General features: G+C 37.4%; 1 protein-coding gene across 5 annotated transcripts in view; it reads right to left on the bottom strand.

Moving 5' to 3' along the window:
* GPATCH2 (G-patch domain containing 2) overlaps positions 1-23,252 on the bottom strand; it is a 201,804-nt gene that overhangs the window by 12,116 nt on the left and 166,436 nt on the right. For 2 of the 5 annotated variants that reach the window (XR_001895551.2, XR_002517433.2), the window contains exons 9-10: positions 21,569-21,690; positions 11,357-11,445 (exon numbers count right to left, since the gene is read on the bottom strand). The exons of 1 other annotated variant lie outside the window; for it this stretch is intronic. Coding sequence is in view for 2 of the 4 variants with exons in the window: in XM_003893105.5 (XP_003893154.1) it covers positions 11,357-11,445 (89 nt within the window). In the remaining 2 variants the exon portion in view is untranslated. The remainder of the gene's footprint in view (positions 1-11,356; positions 11,446-21,568; positions 21,691-23,252) is intronic. 2 more of the 5 variants (XM_003893105.5, XM_021927155.2) reach the window with 1 other exon arrangement.

The raw sequence follows: 23,252 nt of genomic DNA, 5'->3' as shown, positions 1-23,252 counted from the left end.
AGTCACCAACATCAAAGACCAAAGGTAGATAAATCCACGAAGATGAAGAAAAACCAGCACAAAAAGACAGAAAATTCCAAAAACCAGAATGCCTCTTCTCCTCCAAAGGATCACAACTCCTTGCCAGCAAGGGAACAAAACTGGATGGAGAATGAGTTTGAGGAATTGACAGAAGTAGGCTTGAGAAGGTGGGTAAGAACAAACTCCTCCGAGCTGAAGGAGCATGTTCTAACCCAGGGTAAGAAAGCTAACCAACTTGAAAAAAGGTAACTAGAATAACCAGTTTAGAGAAGAACATAAATAGCCTGATCGAGCTGAAAAACACAGCACGAGAACTTCGTGAAGCATACACAAGGATTAATAGCTAAATTGATCAAGCGGAAGAAAGGATATCAGAGATTGAAGATCTACTAAATGAAATAAAGCATGAAGACAAGATTAGAGAAAAAAAATAATAAAAAGGAAAGAACAAAGCCTCCAAGAAATACGGGATTATGTGAAAAGACCAAACCTATGGTTGATACGTGTATCTGAAAGTGATGGGGCGAATGGAACCAAGTTGGAAAATACTCTTCAGGATATTATCCAGGAGAACTTCCCCAATCTAGTAAGACAGGACAACACCTGTCTTCTCACTGCCAGATTCATAAAACAAGTTCTTAGAGACCTACAAAAGAGACTTAGACTTCCACATAATAATAGTGGGAGACTTTAAAACCCCGCTGTCAATATTAGAGCAATGAGACAGAAAATTAACAAGGATATTCAGAACTTGAACTCAGCTCTGGTCCAAGCAGACCTAACAGACATCTACAGAACTCTCCACTGCAAATCAACAAAACATACATTCTTCGCAGCACCAAATCGCACTTATTCTAAAATTGACCACATAATTGAAAGTACAACACTCCTTAGCAAATGCAAAAGAATGGAAATTATAACAAACAGTCTCTCAGATCAAAGTGCAATCAAATTAGAACTCAGGATTAAGAGACTCACTCAAAACCACACAACTCCATGGAAACTGAACAACCTGTTCCTGAATGACTACTGGGTAAATAAGGAAATTAAGGCAGAAATAAATAAGTTATTTGAAACCAATGAGAACAAAGACACAACGTACCAGAATCTCTGGGACATAGCTAAAGCTGTTTAGAGGGAAATTGATAGCACTAAATGCACAAAAGAGAAAGTGGGAAAGATCTAAAATTGGCACCCTAACATCACAATTAAAAGAACTAGAGAAGCAAGGGCAAACAAATGCAAAAGCTAGCAGAAGACAAGAAATAATTAAGATTAGAGCAGAACTGAAGGAGAGAGAGATATGAAAAAACCCTTCAAAAAAAATCAATGAATCCAGGAGCTGGTTGTTTGAAAAGATTAACAAAATAGATAGACTGCTAGTCAGACTAATGAAGAAGAGAAAAGAATCAAATAGACACAATAAAAAATGATAAAGGGGATATCACCACTGATCCCACAGATATACAAAATACCATCAGAGAATAGTATAAACACCTCTATGCAAATAAACTAGAAAATCTAGAAGAAATGGATAAATTCCTGGACACATACACCCTCCCAAGACTAAAGCAGGAAGAAGTTGAATCCCTGAATAGACCAATAACAAGTTCTGACACTGAGGCAGCAATTAATAGCCTACCAACCAAAAAAAGCCCAGGACCAGATGGATTCACAGTCAAATTCTACCAGAGGTACAAAGAGGAGCTGGTACCATTCCTTCTGAAACTATTCTAAACAACAGAAAAAGAGGGACTCTTCCCGGACTCATTTTATGAGGCCAGCATCATCCTGATACCAAAACTTGGCAGAGACACAACAACAACAACAAAATTCAGGCTAATATCCCTGATGAACATTGATGTGAAAATCCTCAATAAAATACTGGCAAACTGAATCCAGCAGCACATCAAAAAGTTTATCCAACATGATCAAGTCGGCTTCATCCCTGGAATGCAAGGCTGGTTCAACATACTCAAATCAATAAACATAATCCATCACATAAACAGAACCACTGACAAAAACCACATGATTATTTCAATAGACACAGAAAAGGCCTTTGATAAAATTCAACACATGCTAAAAACTGTCAATAAACTAGGTATTGATGAAATGTATCTTAAAATAATAAGAGCTATTTATGACAAACCCACAGTCAATATCATACTGAATGAGCAAAAGCTGGAAGCATTCCCTTTGAAAACCGGCACAAGACAAGGATGCCCTCTCTCACCACTCCTGTTCAACATAGTACTGGACGTTCTGGCCAGGGCAATCAGGCAAGACAAAGAAATAAGTGTATTCAAATAGGAAGAGAGGAAGTCAAATTGTCTCTGTTTGCAGAAGACATGATTGTATATTTAGAAAACCCCACTGTCTCAGCCCCAAATCTCCTTAAGCTGATAAGAAACTTCAGCAAAGTCTCAGGATACAAAATCAATGTTCAAAAATCACAAGCATTCCTATACATCAATAATAGACAAACAGAGAGTCAAATCATGAATGAATTGCCATTCACAATTGCTACAAAGAGAATAAAATACTGAGGAATACAGCTTACAGGGGATGTGAAGGACCTCTTCAAGGAGAGCTACAAACCACTGCTCAAGGATGTAAGAGAGGACACAAACAAATGGAAAAACATTCCATGCTCATGGATAGGAAGAATCAATATTGTGAAAATGGCTACACTGCCCAAAGTAATTTACAGATTCAATGCTATCCCCATCAAGCTAACATTGATTTTCTTCACAGAATTGGAAAAAACTACTTTAAAGTTCATGCAGAACCAAAAGAAAGCCCAGATATCCAAGACAATCCTAAGCAAAAAGAAGAAAGCTGGACGGATCATGCTACCTGACTTCAAACCAGACTACAAGGCTCCAGTAACCAAAACAGCATGGTACTGGTACCAACACAGATATATAGACCAATGGAGCAGAACAGAGGCCTCAGAAATAATGCCACACATCTGCAATCATCTGATCTTTGACAAACCTGACAAAAACAAAAAATGGGGAAAGGATTTCCTATTTAATAAATGGTGTTGGGAAAACAGGCTAGCCATATGCAGAAAACTGAAACTGGACCCCTTTCTTACATCTTATACAAAAATTAACTCAAGATGGATTAAAACTTAAACATAACACCTAAAACCATACCTTAGAAGAAAACCTAGGCAATACTATTCAAGACATAGGCATGGGCAAAATCTTCATGACTAAAACACCAAAAGCAATGGCAACAAAAGCCAAAATTGACAAATGGGATCTAATTAAACTAAAGAGCTTCTGCACAGAAAAGAAACTATCATCAGACTGAACAGGCAATCTACAGAATGGGAGAAAATGTTTGCAATCTATCCATCTGACAAAGGGCTAATATCCAGCATCTACAAAGAACTTAAACAAATTTCCAAGACAAGGTCAAACAACCCCATCAAAAAGTGGGTGAAGGATATGAACAGACACTTCTCAAAAGAAGACATTTATGTGGCCAACAAATATGAAAAAAAGCTCATCATCACTGGTCATTAGAGAAATGCAAATCAAAACCACAATGAGACATCTTCTCACGCCAGTTACAATGTTGATCATTAAAAAGTCAAGAAACAACAGATGCTGGAGAGGATGTGGAGAAATAGGAACGCTTTTACATTGTTGGTGGGAGTGCAAATTAGTTCAACCATTGTGGAAGACAGTACAGTGTGGCGATTCTTCAAGGATCTAGAACCAGAAATACAATTTGACCCAGCCATCCCATTACTGGGTATATATCCAAAGGATTATAAATCATTCTACTATAAAGATACATGAACATGTATGTTTGTTACAGCACTGTTCACAATAGCAAAGAGTTGGAACCAACCTAAATGCCCATCAATGATAGACTGGAAAAGAAAATGTGGCACATATACACCATGGAATACTATGCAGCCATAAAAAAGGATGAGTTCATGTCCTTTGCAGGGACTTGGATGAAGCTGGAAACCATCATTCTCAGCAAACTAACACAGGAACAGAAAACCAAACACCACATGTTCTCACTCATAAGTGGGAGCTGAACAATGAGAACATATGGGCACAGGGAGGGGACCATCACATTCTGGGACCTCTTGTGGGGTAGGGGACTAGGGAAGGAATAGCATTAGGAGAAATACCTAATGTAGCTGACAGGTTGATGGGTGCAGCAAACCACCATGGTATGTGTATACCTATGTAACAAGCCTGCACGTTGTGCACAGGTACAGCAGAACTTAAAGTATAATAAAAGAAAAATGGCTGGGCATGGTGGCTCACACCTGTAATCCCAGCACTTTGGGAGGCCGAGGCGGGTGGATCACGAGGTCAGGAGATCGAGACCATCCTGGCTAACATGGTGAAACCCCGTCTCTACTAAAAGTACAAAAAATTAGCTGGGCGTGGTGACGGGCGCCTGCAGTCCCAGCTACTAGGGAGGATGAGGCAGGAAAATGGTGTGAACTCGGGGGGTGGAGCTTGCAGTGAGCCGAGACAATGCCACTGCACTCCAGCCTGGGTGACAGAGTGAGACTCTGTATCAAAAAACAAAACAAAATAAAAACAAAAACAAAAAACATTTTCTACTACATCATTTCTTTTGCCATATTTCCCCAAATAATTAATGTTTTATTCTATTCACAGATTTCTAACTCCTGGTAGAAGTACAAATCTAAACAAGCATAGCAAATCTGACTAAAGAAAGTATTCTAACTCCTAAAATACCTCAAGATTCATTTTGCTTGTTATAAATTCAGTTACTCTAGCTTTCTTTGGCTAATACTTAAATTAAACCTTATATTTAGTTGTATTTATGGTAAAAAGCATATAGTGAGTTTCTTCTTTTATCCATTATAATCCCTAAATTTAACCGATGTAGTTTCTCCATTTACATTTATCATGATTACTAATATACCTAGATTTATTTTTACTATATTATTTAATGTTATTAACTTTGCTTTTTCTATGAATTTTTATTTCCTCCTTTCTGGAATTTATTGCTTGCTTATACTATCTTGAAGACTATATACAATATTTCTATCCTTTTAAGTGATGACCTTTAAAAGTCAACATGCATATCTCGCTTATTCCCTCACATTTTACATACTATTGTCCAGAGTTTTAGTTCCATCTTACTTTTATACATCCAAATTAATCATCTACATGGTCACTGTCTCCATCATTATTACTTTTATACAGTTAATATTAATTTAGCTTTTAGTACATGCTCAACAATTTCTTTGCTCACCATTACTTCCTGAATTTCATTCTTTTTTAATGGATTCTGTTTTCTTCTGCAAGAGGTATCAAATTTAGTAGTGGTCAGTCTTTATCTGAAATGACTTTATTTCATCCTCACTCTTGGGTAATAATTTAGCTGGATATGTAACTCAGGTTGATTTGGTTATTTTGTCTTAGCACTTTAGAAATATTATCTATTACGTTCACAATTGTACTGCTATTTTTAAGTTTGCTACCAGTACAATTGCATTCTTACGTAGGTTATATTTTTTCTCGTTGGCTGCTCTTAAGTCATTTTCTTTGTCTTTGGTGTTCTGAAGTTTTATTACAATGTGACTTTATTTATATTTAATATTTCTTGATATAGACTCGTACTTGTTGAGTATGAAAATTCATGTTTTCCTTCCATTCTAAAAATTCTTATTTTCCTAAATATTGCACCATCTTACTCTCTCTACTCTTCCTTCTGTAAGTTCTATTAGACACAGGTTGAACTTCATTGTCCTTAAGTCCTTCAGCCTCTTTTATATTTTCAATCATTTTATCTCTCTGTGCTGCTTTTATGTAGCACAGATATCACGCTTCAGATCTCTCCTAAAATTCAGTGTCTTTTCAGTTATATCTGATCTGTCATATAACCCATTCAGTGATTTGTGTAGTTTTTAAGATATTTTCATAATAAAATAATCTCAAATTTCTACTCGATTCTTTACCACATCTGTCTTTTCTTTGTCTACAATTATTTCCTCTCCTTTTTGAATTTGTTTTTATAATTAACTTTTTAGTTTTGGTTTATGAGATCGTCATTGGCAGGTTTTCATTTGTGGTGCTTCTTTGAGGCCTGGGTTGAAGGCCTACACCTCTAGAGTGGCTTCGAATGTGCTTCTGAAACCAGTTTTTATGTTAATTTTTGGCTTAGTGTAATTTAAGACCAGAAACTCATGTGAGGGCAGCCTCTTGGTCACAAATCTTCAGAGAGTTTTCTATTTGGAGCCCAGTGAGAAATAAGATTCTTTATCTTCCACTGTGCCTGTGGATGAGTTTTGTTTCCAGTCTGCCCATTTCTGAGGATGGAGCTTTTAGAGGTTCTGACTTGATAAGGAGACTTAACGCTCAGATCCCAGGCTTGACGTCCCGTCCACGAGGGAACTAACGAACATGCCTTAGGTTTTCAAGCTTGCCAGTAGTATGAGTGGGTGTAGGGGCTGCTCAGGACCATTTTGGTCTTAAACATTTCCCTTTCTTTCCTGTAGTCTCAGCTATCTTTGTAAAAAGATGGCTTCAAATTTTATTCAGTGTTTTCAGGTGTTTGGTAGTTTAAGTGTTTTCTCATTACTTAGTCTTTTATCAGGAAACAGCAATTCTTTTCTATCTTTTCTATCTAACATGTGTGCTTACTCTGTCCATCCTGTACTGAATGATAATGGAAAACTGTTTATTAAAATTCTACTAAAATACATAACTGAAGAGTGGGCTGGTGGTGTATGTGTCAAGAGGTGAAGGATTGCATATATCCCAGGCTTTATTATTCATTCAGATAGAGCCTGATTTCAAAATTAATAATGATCCCCTTGGAAAAGTCTGCCTGTTTTAAAATCCTGAAAGAGCTACAATAATCTACAGCAGCTATATGGACCCAGAGATAGCAGGAAATAAAAATATAATTATTGATAAGATAAATTTGGACAACTACAATCTAGTACCTTGAAAAGGAGCTTGGTTACACCACACATTTCTGATTATGTTTGGCATGACTTTTAATTGCAAATGAGCCTTTAAAAAGTCTTCACCTATTATTATTATTTACAACCTGCCTTCATTGCCTTAAATATTCATGAAAATTATTTTCCTATTGAAATATCAGTAGGACGTGGAGAAAAAAGTTGAAAAGTCACAAAAAGCTGTAATGTAACCTCTTGCCAAGAACTCACATGTTCATGAAAAAAAAAACTACCCTAGAGCAATATGTATATCAAGACATTAAACTTCAAAAGGCATTTCGTTTCTATACTTAAAATGTATAGAAAAAAGGCTGACTCCTTATAATAAATATTTCACTATGGTATTATTTCAATAGAAAGCAAAATAGTAACAGGCAATATTAATTGTGGATAACACTGAATTTCATACTGTATAGTGGACAAATTTTTTAAAAAATATAGTAGCCACAATATCTCAATAAATGAACTTAAATCTTTTTACTGTTAAATCCTCAATAAGCTATGCCTTCTACCAAAAATACGGACCACAACCAACATTGCTAACTGCCTTTTAAAAAAGTGTTAATAATATTCCTCTTATTTTGTTCACTGCTTTTCTTCACCTTTACAGATGACATTTTTCAAACTATAAAATGCATTCTGCTGGCAAACCTTCTTGCTTCGATAGTTCTCAATTTTATAGTAGTAAATCTACATCCTTTGCTACTGAGACATCCACTATCTTTCAGTATGTGACTTTGAATGAGGCAGAGAACAAGCTATACATTAAAAAAATCAATATCTAACCTTATCAATATTCATTTTACTTTGTCAATACAAAATACAAAGGTGAAAGAGCAGTAAATAAGCTAAAGCACTGAAATAAATTTGGTGTTCCTGTCACAATTAATAAATGTTCAAATGATAACACTGCTGGTTAGTCTAGAGCTTTCTAAAGCGACTGAAATTATGCTTCAAAGCTATTGCTAAAAGAAGGTGAGAAAAATTTTCAATACACTAGCAGGTAAACACAATCAATTCTGGGTTATTAATTTCATAGGGGGCTTTAAATCTTTTATTATTAAAAGTGTTATTTATTATGAATACAATTTGTCTTTAGTCATAAATTGTTATACAAACCCGGTTTTGGATTTAAAGGGTCTAATTATAGTTTTCTGACAACTTCTTGGTAAATCCTTTCTGAACTTGCTGTTTGATTGCATAATATTTCACATATAAATCAGAGGGGATTATCAAACAATATGCAAGCTGTCGGTCTGTTAACTCTTACTCCCTATTTCAAATAAAAGAGAGTTATCGTCTGCATTTTTCCTGTTTAGAGTTAATGCTGACTAAAGGCAAAAGACACTGAAAATATATCTCAATTCAATGTGTTTTTCAGGAGTTCTGCAAGGGCCTATAAAAGGGCAAGAATATTGTCCTTAGCTAAAATTCAGAAGTTTACAAATATAACTGACTCTTTATTATGTGACTGACTCTTTTTCAGAATTTGAAAACTGTAATTTTCAGAGACAAGATGATCTAGGATTTACACCCTCATTATCAAAGTGTATTTATGCAAAAACATTTCTTACTTGAATTTGGATAATAATCTACACTGTAGAGTTGATTCATTAGCATTAAAAGATATTCTATTTAAAACTGAGGACTTTAAACTTAACCTCTTCCTCTTTGAAACAGTTATGCACAGATTTTAAAAATGGGTCGAAAATGAGTGATGCAATTCTCCTGCTCCACTACTTTTTGAGTAATAAAAATTTTCTAAGAATTTTATTTTCTAAGTTAAAATGTAGTAATACCAAAATCCTGGCTATTAAGAGAATCACAACAATTCAGAAATATAAAATCTGGAATATGCTGGTGTGAGCTTATAAAAAAAAACTGTTTTAGGCTAAAGTTCAATGTTTGTACCCATACGCCATATAAATGATTTCCTCTGATGTTACTGAGTTGTAATGTCAAAATCACCTTGCAGAAATAATTACATTATCCTCTCCTCAACCATTATGCATTTTCCTTCTCATTTCACATATGTTCAGAGTGTTAGGACGTGACCCCAGTATTTTCTTTTCCTTATTGCTGCCACTAAGGTGCTTTAGTAGCATTCCTAAGATTGTTCTTGTACTGTTTCTGCCACTAATGCTTGAATCACTGAAAGATAAGAAAATTCAGGGACCATTCAACTGGAATGGGGATGTTAAAGAATCCTATACCTGCCTTATGAAAGATCTGAATTGCAAGAGTAATGACATGTGTTTCATCCAAAATGTGGCTACATGTTCATGTATGAAGAGATATATTAGAAGTATTTCATGAATATTCTGCATTTCTACATAGTAAGAGTTAGATAAATCTATAAAACTTAAGGCATACTATATGCCTTAAGTCAGCATATGCAATAGGACAATCTTTACATATAGATAATATGTATATAAAGAATATATATATATATGCTAACAAAGAGGCTGTAAGTACATTTTTATAGAAAGAACATGGATTTAGGAGTTATGCAGACCTAGGCTTGAAACTTTCCCTTGCATTCAATAATTCTGTCATCTTAGGTAGCTAACCTAACACTTCTTTGCATCTTAATTTTACGATCTGTAAGGTGATGATAACACCATCTCCCTCATACAGTTGTTATAAAGATAAAATAATAAAGTTTCTGGTACACAGTGGGTACCCAATAAGTGGCAAATATGATTCTACACAAATACAAATGCACTCTACACACAGGTGTTTCCTAATCTTGAAAATTCAGTACTGCCAGAAGACGATCAGGTATGCATCTAAATGCATAATTTTAAATGTAGTCCCTTATACGGAACAACTGCATTAGAAGTGCTCCAATTTTAAGTTATTCTTCAATTTTCTAGTGCTTAACTATGGAACAGGTTCCCTAAGTAGAGAGCGTGGCTGGACGCAGTGGCTCACGCCTGTAATCCCAGCACTTTGGGAGGCCGAGGCAGGCAGATCACCTGAGGTTAGGTGTTCGAGACCAGCTTGGCCAACATGGTGAAACCACATCTCTACCAAAAATACAAAAATTAGCTGGGCGTGATGGTGGGTGCACGTAATCCCAGCCACTTGAGATGCTGAGGCAGGAGAATCGCTTGAACCCAAGAGGCGGAGGTTGCAGTGAGCCAAGATCGTACCACTGCATCCCAGCCTGGGCAACAAGAGTGAAACTCCATCTCAAAAAAAAAAAAAAAATATAGAGACTGTAAGCTTCACATCTTTTCTTCCTCTTAAACTCACTATGCAACCCCACCCCGCCAAAACCATGCATATACTTATATATATTTTTATTTTCACTGTTTACTCTCCTGTTGATATGAATCTTATTTTCATAGTCTATAATTAAAATCATTTTTCCTATAAAGGCTGCCCAAATGAAACTAAGAGAAAATTTATAAATCTGTGTGGTTATAGATCCCAGGCAATAGGGCCAAGGCTATTATTTGCTGTTTCTACACTGAAAAACGTTTTCTCATAGAGCTTGCTGCACCACAAATCCATCATGGTTAACTTGTTTATTTATATGTGGGTGTCCACATTTTAATGCCTACTTGGCTTCCTCCTATCACTGACTTTATCTGTGCCTCCCTTACCACTGCTCTTGCATGAGATGTTCAATACATACTATTTTATTCACAACCTTCACTACAAGGCGAGTCTTTGCCCTTTCAGTAAGTAAGGCTTCCTGTCCTCTCCGACCTACAGTGACTTCCCTCTGATCAGCACTTGTAGTTTTCTCAAGACCACACTCATTATTAGAATGGCATATTATTAGAATGACATGATTTTTGAGGTAGAAGTGAGAGCTTTCTCAGTCTAATGCTAATGTTGTCTAAAGAAGGAATGAGGAATCTAAGACTGCTACAGAGCTGGGACTAGAAACCAGACTGTCACATTCGTTCAGTCAGGTTTCCATCTCCTACCACATGGGGTCTTGTGTTTTGGGGCTGCGGCTATACTTTTTGAATTTATTACTATTAATCTCTTCTGGGGTTATTTGTCATTTCATCTATTTATGCCTTATTTTCCGACAAGACTGTAAATTTATAGAGGCCAAAGATATTGCCTTTGAAGTTTTTGTATCCTTTTAATATCTTGCACGAAATCTTGCATTTGAGCAGGGGTGTAACATATACATTAATGACTGGTTACCTGGAAAATCTACAAATGGAACATGCAATACATCCTGATACCACAAGCAAATGATTTGTTTTAATAGCTTCTTGCAACTGTGCTTCTTCTTCTTCATTGCAAGTGATTAAGAACTGTCTACATTTTATTCTTCATGATTTATGAACTCTACATTTGTGTTCCACTCTAACCCTGCTTTTGTTTTACCTGCGGTAGTAGGTCCAGGCAAAGGTGCAGCTTTTCTTCTCCGTTTGATGTCTCCCGTGCATAAGGATCCTAAATGCATGCTTGTTTGCCTACGAGTAATTATCAGAAAAAACTATTAACAAAGAAGAAAAAAATGACACATAAATACACAGCTTGTATCATCTGAACCTAAATCAAAACATTCTCAACAAAGATGGAGCTGCATAGTAAAATCACCAATCTTGTTTATATCGAAACATAATTACGTTTGTTGACAAGCGTTCAGCAGCTAAATGCGCCATCATAAATTGTTACCGGAATGAATAATATAAAAGGAATGCTTTTTAATTTTCAAAACTGGCAATCTTTCTGGCTCAACATAAAATCAAGCACTGTTGCTTCTGACAGGAAAATGGCTAAGATTAATTATCTAAAGAGATCACAATATTGTTGCAAGGTTATCAATTGGTTACTAATGCTTTACTGTCAGAACAACATCTATTACAGGAAAAGTATGATCAATTTCTTTTAGGATATTATGCAGCAGTGAATTCTCTTAAAACATTTTAAATAGAAGGAAATAGTGATGCTTCCCTTATAATTCATATGATTAGAATTCTTCAGTTAATTATTTATTAGCTGAGTGAGAAAACATAATTTGAATGCATTAATGCTGGTCTACTGCTATTTAACCATCTAACATGATAGTGGATTATATTTCTAAAAACATGATACTTAAAAACTGAGAAGTGGATCTTCTGCTATTTTTGGAACAAGCTATTATACAATTAGTCTTCTGTCTAATCTTGGTCTCCTAAATTGAAAAGTTATATAAAAAAAATAAGAAATGGGCCAATTAGAAATCAAGACGAATACAAAAAAGAAAGGATTTAAAGTCTTCAAACTTTTCAAGCTATAGAAAGATTCTGTGTTCATTTCCTGTGTCATAATCCTTGATGTAGGGTTGGGATAGGGCCTGGGGAACATGAAGCAGAAATAAATGAAGCATGTTTATGACAGCACATGTTCTCTTAGTAAGACAGAGAGATATCTGACAGTATCCTGAGGTTTTAAAGAAACTAATTTGAAAATAAACAGATTATTAGGGAAAAAGAAGGAAAAATTAACTAAAATTAATTCAGGTAAAATTCAAAACTCAAGATATATATTTAAACACATATACTCAGATGTTTAAATATAATGAAAAATTAGTGCTGGAGAGTCCAGTTATTTCAAATATAGATTTTATTTATAAAGCACAAAGTACAGTCATAATTAATGATCTGAGTAATCCAAGGGCCATAGGCAGCCAAAAAAATATACCACAAAACCTTATCAATGTATCTTAACAGGAAATGAGCATTTGTCTGTTGTCTTTTACCTTTTTATTGAGTGCATACTGTTTCTGTTACAAAATAATTACAATTATTAAAATATTTCAAAAAACCTTTCAAATATTCATTCTGTTAATGACTAAATTAGCTCTGCTTTGTTCTCCAAATGTTCATTGACATGAATGACTATAACATTTTTATTGGATTTTGAGGTATGGTCTTGGCTCATGATGCCAAGAAAAATGAATAGTTATGACTGTGTCTCCTTTTTAAGATTATATATACATTTTTAAAAAGTAGAATGATGTCACAGGGAAGACATATTCTTTTTGTACAAATTTAAAGTTATTCCTTTACTTATTCAGCAAACATTTATCAGTATATATTATGGACTTAGCATAAGACTCCAGTGGTGGTGAAAATAGGGAGAGGGGAAAAGAGAAGATGGAAGATACAAAGGAAATGAAACTTTCAACTCTTATTATTGGAAGAATTTAAAGTCTGAGTGGAGAAATAAAACATAAATCTGTGTATATGAAATAATTAGGTACAGTGGTAGTGGCAGCAGGCATAGCTAACTTTATTAGCGACTAGTAAAGGCTATATTATTTAGTCCTTACAATAATCCTAAATGTGCTGCATCAAATACACATTTTTTCCTTGGTAGGATAAAATCTGTGCTTCCACAGAAAAACTATGCTTTCGGGAGTATACCGTTTCAGTCACTGAATGCTAATTCTATGCAAGCTATTTTACAACTCTACCTTGTAGCTAACCGAAAGCAACGGGAAATACTTCTTAACTACAGAAACAGAAATAAATTCTGTTCTATGGAACGACAACCCTGTTATCTGTGGAAAAGCTAGTTTTGGATCCATTTAAACAATCATTTCAATAGTCCGTTACTCTATGTACACTTGAGCTTCTTTGACTTCTCCTTTCAACCGGTTATAACATCTGCCCAGTTCCCTCATTAGCTAATGAGTTACATAAAATCTTTAACACATACCCACTTAATATCCGTATGACAGTCATAATATTACCTTTTTGTAAAAAAGTATCCTTTCACATATCTTATCCCTATTGAAATCTCCCCTTAGCAAAAGACTGCAGTAAAGTTTACCTCCTGCAGAGCATATACCAGATAGACTCAGATATCAGAAATAGCTGAAGAGGAGGGGAAGGTACCATTCTGAAAACAGGGAATAAAGTGGGAATCTGAATTCTGCAGTGTGGGTCTTCTGTCATCAAGCTGTGAAAACCAACTCATGAACTAGCTACTTCTCATCCTGTGTTAAAACATAATAAACATTCTTACAGTTTAAGCCACTGCAGGTCAGGTTTTCTGTACTTGCTGCTGAACGAATTCCTGAGTGATAAAGAGTTTGCTCTGTTCAGGGAGTTATGAGTAGTTCAGGATGTCTGCAGAGCAGTGTTTGCAGAAGGGACTGTATAACAGGAATGGAGAAGAGCACTGGGGCTGGATCATGGGGCCATACATGCCACCTTTGCCCCATGAAGGTGTTTGCACTTAACAGCAATGTGGAGTCACTAAAGATTTTATAAAAGGAGAGAAAGTAGACCAAGTGCATGGGTGCTGGTAGAGAGCTCGAGTTGGACAGGGTTGAGACTGAAGAGAGAGGAGACCAACTAGGTTTGCCATAGTTCAGACACACACTTCCTCATCTCAGTTATAATAACTAAAGAATCATGCAAGTTACTGCACAATGAAACTTCCTGGATGTACAAATATTAAATATCACAAAAATTTAAAAAGAACTAAGGCTGGTTTTATTGATTTCAGATATTTTTTTTTTTTTTTTTTTTTTTGAGACGGAGTCTCGCTCTGTAGCCCAGGCTGGAGTGCAGTGGCCGGATCTCAGCTCACTGCAAGCTCCGCCTCCCGGGTTCACGCCATTCTCCGGCCTCAGCCTCCCAAGTAGCTGAGACTACAGGCGCCCGCCACCTCGCCCGGCTAGTTTTTTGTATTTTTTTAGTAGAGACGGGGTTTCACCGTGTCAGCCAGGATGGTCTCGATCTCCTGACCTCGTGATCCGCCCGTCTCGGCCTCCCAAAGTGCTGGGATTACAGGCTTGAGCCACCGCGCCCGGCCCGATTTCAGATATTTTTAAAGCTCAAACTAAGCTAAAACAGTTATTAGCCAGGACACGTTTCTTAAGAAACACATTTTTAGAAATAATCAGAAGAAATACTTGAGCGTCTGATATCAGACACTCACTGTGACTATTAATACCATTGGTTTCTACTTACTTTGTTCTTGCACTAGTTATATATAATTGGAGTATTCTAATTGCTTGAAAATAACTCTCTCAAGTCAATATTGCCTTTATAATTATTTTTTCATACTTCTTACAATTTATTAGGTAGGCCTATTTACAAAGACAGTGAAAAACAAACTTCAGGAACAACCGACTCCCTCTTCTAAACCTTTTATTTTTTCCATCTGCTGGACCAAACATTTTGGGTATCTTCACAGAGCAAATGAAATACAACATTTTCATTCAACTCCCTTCCCCCACCCCCAACATAGCTGCATAAAGGAAAGGAGAAAAATGTTCAAGGAGAATAAAGTTAATAAACTCAGCAGCACTGAACCTGAAGACCTGAGCCATAAGAAAAACAGCTAGCTGTATATTTCAGTAATTCTATCAAGAATTCACTATCTACTACAGCGCATTGAGAGATCTGGATTATTGATCAGTAAGATTACCCCACTTAGGCTTGCCCCACACCCCCCTTCTTTCAGACAGGTGCAGTGGAGTTGCTACAAATGACACTAAGTAAGGTTTACTCTGTTATTTAGTTGTCACTCTTAATGTAAACCATAACAGTTATTTTTTAATTTAAAATCAATGAATGTCTCAAAGGCATCCCTGTTTCTTCAGTCTAAATGAGTCATTTGTCTTTGCAAAGGAGAACATTTGGAATACTACTCAAGGTGATGGTTGGCATTTTCTGTTTCTTTATTCTGTGGTGTTTTGAGAATGACAATGCAACGTCCTAGGAACAGACTCAAAGTTATTAAAGAACAATATTAAGATCCTTTTGTAAGGTGTGTCAGAAAAACACCAATCAACTAGATGAGTATATTTGTTTTAGCTGGGATATTTGCATGGGGAGGAAAAAAAGGGAGACAAATCAAAACCAACCTATCCTGAAGCGGAAAGGATGAAGAAATGATGCTTTTCTGTTACAGGTCTGTCACTTACGATTTGAAACATGGTTTCCCATGCATTACTTCTGAAAATTTTCCTATTAAATATTAGGAAAGCAGAACTCAAAAATAAGTTATTTTGTTTTATTTTGATTTTTAAACAGACTTCACTTGGCTTCTCCCCATCGTTTGCTGCAAGCTATCTTTTAAATGGGGTGGCGGCAGGAAGCTGGACATCTTATCTGGAGGGAAAAACGTAGAAACAAAACAAAACAAAACAACAACCCAATAAACTCAAAACAAAAAACAGAAACAAAAACTCTACTGAGAACCACCATGTCTGAAAACTTGGCTTTTGACATGGACTGACAAGGACTGAAGCAGGCAGTGTCAAACGCAATAATATTAAAGAGAAGACAATAGGAACTTGTCTCTTCATTGTATGCAATTACAAACAGAGGCTTTTCAGAGAATTAGGCCTAGTTAAAGCTGCCCCCTGGATAAAATGTGTTCCCAAGCAGCCTTGGACAAGCTGCAGAAGAAAGACAAACAGACGTGACTATGGGCCCTGGCACTTGGCAAGAACACTCACTGTCAGTTAGAAAAATATCAGCCTGGACAGGGCATCAGCTGCACAGAAATAAAGCAGGTCTGTGGTGTCACTGGAGGAGCATTCCAATGGCAGAGAGAAGGATGGGGGTTGGGAAACCCAGCCCCGTGTGAACTTCCTTTTCTAGATCCAAATTACCCTCCCCGCTTTATTTGGTGTCAATATGTCTCAACATATTAAACTGAACAGACAGATATCAGTATCTAGCTTTTTTTTCCTCTAGTAACCAAATGCACAATACAATACGTATCAAGCACTTTCAGGTATAAATGTTTTTTAACGATTAGGAGGATTGAATTAAATCCTTGTTTTTCTGGCCGGGCGCGGTGGCTCACGCCTGTAATCCCAGCACTTTGGGAGGCCAAGGTGGGCGGATCACGCGGTCAGGAGATCGAGACCATCCAGGCTAACACGGTGAAACCCCATCTCCACTAAAAATACAAAAAATTAGCCGGGCATGGTGGCGGGTGCCTGTAGTCCCAGCTACTCGGGAGGCTGAGGCAGGAGAATGGCGGGAACCCGGGAGGCGGAGCTTGCAGTGAGCCGAGATCGCACCACTGCACTCTGCACTCCAGCCTGGACCACAGAGCGAGACTGCGTCTCAAAAAAAAAAAAAAAAAAAAAAAAGCTTGTTTTCTTTTTTTCCTCCCCTTTTTGAGACAGAGACTCACTGTCCCCCAGTTTGGAGTGCAGTGGCACTGCTCACTGTGACCTCTGCCTCCTGAGTTCAAGTGATTCTCCTATCTCAGCGCCACGCCTCCCCCGCCCCCTCCCGGGTCCCCACGGGACTACAGGCGCACACCACCATGCCTTACTAACTTTTGCATTTTTACTAGAGACGGGGTTTCACCATATTGGCCAGGCTGGTCTCGATTTCCTGACCTCAAGCGATCCGTCCACCTCTGCCTCCCAAAGTGCTGGGATTACGGCCACCGCACCAGGCCAAATCCTTGTTTTTAATGGTGGTGTTTTCTTTCAAAGCAGCTTTTTGTGCATGATCTCTTTGGACATTCATAGCAACCCTTTGCATTTGGTATTGTGGATCACAGCCTGACCAGTTATTGGCTCTGGTCTTTTCTCTTGATGGCTTTGCTCATTTGACTTCACATTCTGCCTCAATCCCATTTATCTTCTCTTTGGAACAAACCTGACCTTGGCAAGAGGTGGTTTAAGTTTTAGCTCAGGGCACTGAAGTCAGTACTTGGGTTTCAGTAATTGGGTCCAAGCTTTATTCTAGACTTACCCTACCTTACCACAAACCTTGCAGTAACTTAGTTCTTTCAGAACTGGGTAATTGCCTTGACCTCCTAGATGCTCAACTCCTGGCCATGAAATGGAATCTGGTGATGGGTGCTGCCTGCTGACCCTTCTCCAAGCATCAGCAGCCCCTGGCTCCTATCCCTGCTCAGTGCCTACTTGTTGGCAACTCTTGACCCTATGTTGATTAACCTTCTACCACATGTAGCCTGAGGCTCTACCCCTTAGATAGAATGATCTGCCTGCCACTGTGTAGTTCCTCTCACTGCTTCAGATGGATCTGTCCTGTTAGTGCCTCTTCCACTCTAGTCAGAGGGTTCGAGTCCAAACTTCCTTCTTCCCAGTCTGCTTTATCCTGCTACAGGTAATTGGTGGCTTCTCCTGGAACTACTGTTTATTGTGTTTCCTATGTGCCTAGTGTGAGTGAGCCACTGATATGGACAGGAGACAGGGAAATACTGGGTAGAAGAGGGCGGTTCCCCGGGAAAGGCCCCACCCTCAAGCCTGGAAATCTGTAGTCCTAAATGAGAACAGGCATTCCTGTTTTTGTGTCCAAAAGTTGCCTTTGGCCTGTCACACCTCCCTATCCTGTACCCATATAAACCCCAGGCCCCAGGCTCCAGAAGCAGACAAGGAGAAGACAGACAAAAGAGCAGAAGCACAGAAGAATGAATGGTGTAGCAGAGAGAAGAGATGGAGCATCTGAACGTCAAGAAGAATTTGGGGATAGTCAGAGAGGAGATCAGCCGCTGGACGGCCAAATTCCATGGGAAGATCATCTTCCCACTCCATCCCCTTCCCAGCTCCCCATCCATCTCACTGAGAGCCACCTCCACCACTCAGTAAAACCCCTGCATTCACCATCCTGAAGTCCGTGTGTGACCTGATTCTTCCTGGGTGCCGGACAAGGACCTGAGTACCAAGAGGGCACTGAGCTGGTTAACATTTAAGCTGTCTGTAGATGGCAAAGCTAAAAGAGTGCACTGTAACATACACCATGCCCACTTGGGCTTTGGGAGTCACAAGTACCCACCCCTAGATGCTACTGTGGGGCCAGAGCCCCAAGGTGCTCACCTCTGGCTCCTATACCTGCCCATCTGCATGTTCCCCCTCCGTAAGGGGTTTGAGGGCACACGGTGGACCAACAGACAAGTCACACCCCTGTCACACCTCCTGCGAGGGGGGACAGGGAACACTCCCGTCTTAGCACCGCTGTGTCAGAAGCCTTCTGAAGGAGCTCAAGGGCCTCATTTCACTCCTGCTGCCACCCGGCTAGTCAAGGACTCTCCTGGCTCCTCAAAGCAGTGTCAGCAGGGCAGAAATGTAGTGTGCAAGGAGGTGAGATGCAGGAGACAAGGTGGTAACCTTCAGAAAGGCCAGAAACTTCCTGAAATTATGTGCAAAACACATGTATGCACACTTTTCTAGCAAGAGGATGCATGAATTTTATGTGACTCTGAATGATTAACGGAGAGGGTTTCCCAAAAAACAGACTCAGTAGTTTTAAACCAAACTATTCATAATCTAAAATAGAAAATGCTTGTCTTAAAATGTCATTGGAATATTTAAAATATGCCATATATATAGGTCATCTTTTAAAATCACAATATCAAAAAACACAGAATAAGTGCGTACACTAAATTAAAATATCCAAAGCAATGAATATGCATAGGTGTGGGTCGAAAGGCATGGAAGACTGTGCAACAAAATACTGATGATAACGATTTGTGTGTGATGGCATTTTGTGGGAATTTTCTTCTTTACACTTCTCATTTATTACTATTTTTTCTTATAAAACATGCAATGAAAAAGATACAAATTATAACTAGATTAATAAGAAAAGAGAAAGACAATGGTATTGATAAATATAAGTGGTTTTGGCAGCTGGATGAATTTCTCAAAGGCAAAGTCAAGCTTTTCACACTGGGGCAGCTGTAGTGTAAATTCAAGCTATAGGTTGCATTGGTTTGATTTGCATTTGGGATGAGCCAGGGAGTCAGGACACGTTCCTTCTTGTATCATCATGTCTGCTTTCTCACTAGAGCTTTGAAAAAGCCCGCTTATCGATGTTTGAGAAGGCTTTTTATCAGCCTGTGGCATGTTACTTACATTCTCTTTGCCTCAATTTCCTTAACTTCAAGAATTATGATTAGACTAGTGCTTACCTCAAAAGATTTTATTTAGAAATCATTTATGTAAAACATTTTAGCACATGCCTATACAATCAATAGCTGTTAGCTATTACTCTTACTATTATTATCATCCCCACCCTTCAGATAAGCAGCCCAGGCACAAAAAAGTTAAGTAGTTTACCTACAGTCACAGTTAAAGGGAACAGATGGAAGGCACTTTGCCATACAATACATGCAGAAGAATGCTTAGTGTAGGGTGTCACTAAACTCATACCAAACAAACACATAGCACAGTAAACTCATTACATCTGAAAACTGCCATTATGCTACAATAAAGGAAGAATTAAGGTCATTTAAAAAATCATGTAGGTATTTTTTTGGTAGTTAATAGAAAGGTTAAGCTTTTCTTCATTGTCCATTTCTGCTTGCTTTAAGTGTGTCATAACATACAAGAATGAAGCACTCATTTTCATTTCAAAAACTCAATTAAAGGACCACAAGAGTCCTTGAGACGAAAACCCACTGATATTCTGACATCAGTCTATTGCTGCAGATTCTCTCTTGGCCACCATTTGGTACTGTCTACTTCAAAGATGTCTTGCTTCCTTCATATAGTATGTTTCATGCTTTATCTAAAGCCTAGAGGGACTGCTAGTCCAATGATACCATTCCTTGTGTACGTTAAGAAATACACGACACCATATTCCTTAACAGCTTAGTTAAATATTTCTTCTGTACTGCTTCATTATTCCACACAAATGATAACTGAAAATGGTAGCGGCTGTTCTATGAAATTCAGGTAATTCTTACAACTTCCTTAGTATATGTAAATGAAGACATTCTCGCATCTGGGGGAATGTTAGTCTTTTCATAGAGTAAGTTATTCAATGGGGGTTCTAACTCGATTCAGGAGACCTGCTGTTATAATCTTACCTTACATCATGCCCTGTATTTTTCCAGGTCCTTTAGATTTTTTTTTTTTTAAACAACTGCTAGTCATTGAGACCATATATTTGTGTTAACATTAGAAAAATGTATCTACCCACTTAAAAAAATTTTCTATGTCTCCTAATTCTGCCCTAAAACATTTTCTTTCTATGTTTCCTAATTCTGCCCATGTTAGAGAGCCTGCTTTTTCCCTTCACTTCTCCAAGTGCCCTCAAGTCTAAATGTTCTTTCTCCTCTTTAAACTTTCCTAACCTCGCTACTCTTCAAGTGTTTTTCTCTGTATTTCCACATCCATCTGTGCATATCGCTGTCCATATCTTACCATACAGTATATAGTATTTGCCTCAAGTTGCTTTCAGATTAGAGGAGACTGTCAGCTAAATATGTATAGAAAGCAACTTGAGGTCAAGAACCATGTCTAATTCCCAGAACCTAGCTTTGTTTTTCATATATTAAAAGCACAAGAAAAGCTTATTGAACTAAAATGAATAAAACTACCGTAACTATTGTTGTCTCAACATTTCAAGTGGCAATCAATCATGAATTTTTTTGAAATAGTAACACTTCTTTCTTGAACTGTTATTTAAATTTACTCAAAAACACTCCCTTAACAATTGACAAATTTTGACAAAGTGTCAGTTATTCTACTAGATGCTAAACTAAATAGAAGGGTAAGATAGCTCCCACCCTCAAGGAGTTCATAGCCTAAGGAAATGAACATGAACAATAAATTACTATGCAATGTAATAAATCCACAGGGCTATAGTAGCAGACCACCTCTTTGGGGAAATTGAGGAAAATTCATTTCGCCTGAATTGAAATTTGGATATTGTCTCTCCAAGTAGAATCTGATATTTGAGGCGTCTTGGAGTATTCTTTTATTCTTCACACCACAGTACCTAGGAAATAGTAGGCACTTAGTAAACTGTTTACCTCATTCTTAGCTATAATTACACATTTCTGGAATCTGTTTATCATTGATATTTAGTGTAGAGTTTCAACAATTATGCTTACTGTAATTTGCTTAAAATGATATCTTGGATCTCACATAAAAAACCTATCAAAACAGACTATAGATTCAGATATAATCCCACACTCTCTCTTTGATAATGACACTATTATTAAACGTTTCCTAGGACACTATGGTTGCCATTTATAATATCTATGAATAAAATTATGAGATATTCCTAATATTCTTAATGTTTTTGAGGGAAGTCCATGCATGTACTCATTTTTGGATCTACTTCATCTAGTGCACTATATGATATTTGGATATGTTTGTTGAATTGACCTTTCACTGTATTCTTCTGTTTGATATCTCAGACTCTAAGCCAAGCTGTAAGTTCTGTTCTGAGGTAGCATTTTAGAGCAGATACGTGCTGAGATTTTTTCTTTCATCAGCACAGGAAATAATAGAATTTAAAGAGCAATGTGGAGAATATACATATTTATTTTTATTTTTCCATTTAATACATGTTGGTTTCTTAAGTATTGGAATTTATTATCTGAACTACTACAAACATCCAGGCTCACTGAGCTCCAACTATATAAAAGGTATTATGCCAGTTATTTTTACATAATGTAATCTTCATACAACCCATTACATATCTGAGGAATCTGAAGTCCAGAGAAACTGTTACTTGTCAAAGATCCCATGAACAGAAAGTTAAGTTACTGTATTTGTGCCAAAGCTTTCTTGACTCCAAGGAACTACTCTTCCCCTCTACCTTACTACATCATCCAGCTTACTTTAATATACCCTACTTAATAAACTTCTGTTGAAAATGTAATGCAAGACATGCCCTATGCCATCAGACAGGAAATACATTTTTTATTGAGAAATAAAAAAGATACGATGTTCATTTTCTAGGGGTTCAAGTCTATTGATCAAGTGGGAAAAATGATTCCAACCCAATTTTCAAAGAGAATCCCCAACCAGCATATAACAGCATTCTAGGCCCCTAGGTGAGAGAACACATTTGCAGAGGCACAAAGGCATTCAGTGTGCACATGACATGCCATTGCTATGTTTCTGTAGGTAATTCAGTATAACTGGAGTTGGCACATACGGAGCAGTGGGAGGAGATGACGCCTCTCTGCACACATCAAGTTTTAGTAAATTCTATAAATCTGTCTATTCACAATTATTTAAAATTCCCCTTAAAAATCTTATTTAATTTATGCAGTTTATTAATCATACTGACAAATTGAATTCAATGGAAAAAGGTCACTCCATAATTCTCTATAGACACAATTCTGGAAGTTGCTCTCAGGCAGAGATGGAGTCAAATGTGGATCCATTTCCAAGGTAACTCTTGAAGTTGACAGGCTTCACTCATTCAAGAGAGTCTACAATTTACTTGCATAATTGAGTTGGCAAATACAGGCTGAAGACTGAGTTCAGCTTTGATTTTCTGCAAAGTGTCCCACGACTTTGCTTGTTGAGCAAAGTAATATGGTA

Source organism: Papio anubis, chromosome 1 (genome assembly GCF_008728515.1).
Source record: "Papio anubis isolate 15944 chromosome 1, Panubis1.0, whole genome shotgun sequence".
NCBI classification, from domain to species: Eukaryota; Metazoa; Chordata; class Mammalia; order Primates; family Cercopithecidae; genus Papio; species Papio anubis.
This window is presented reverse-complemented; position numbering and strand designations above follow the sequence as displayed.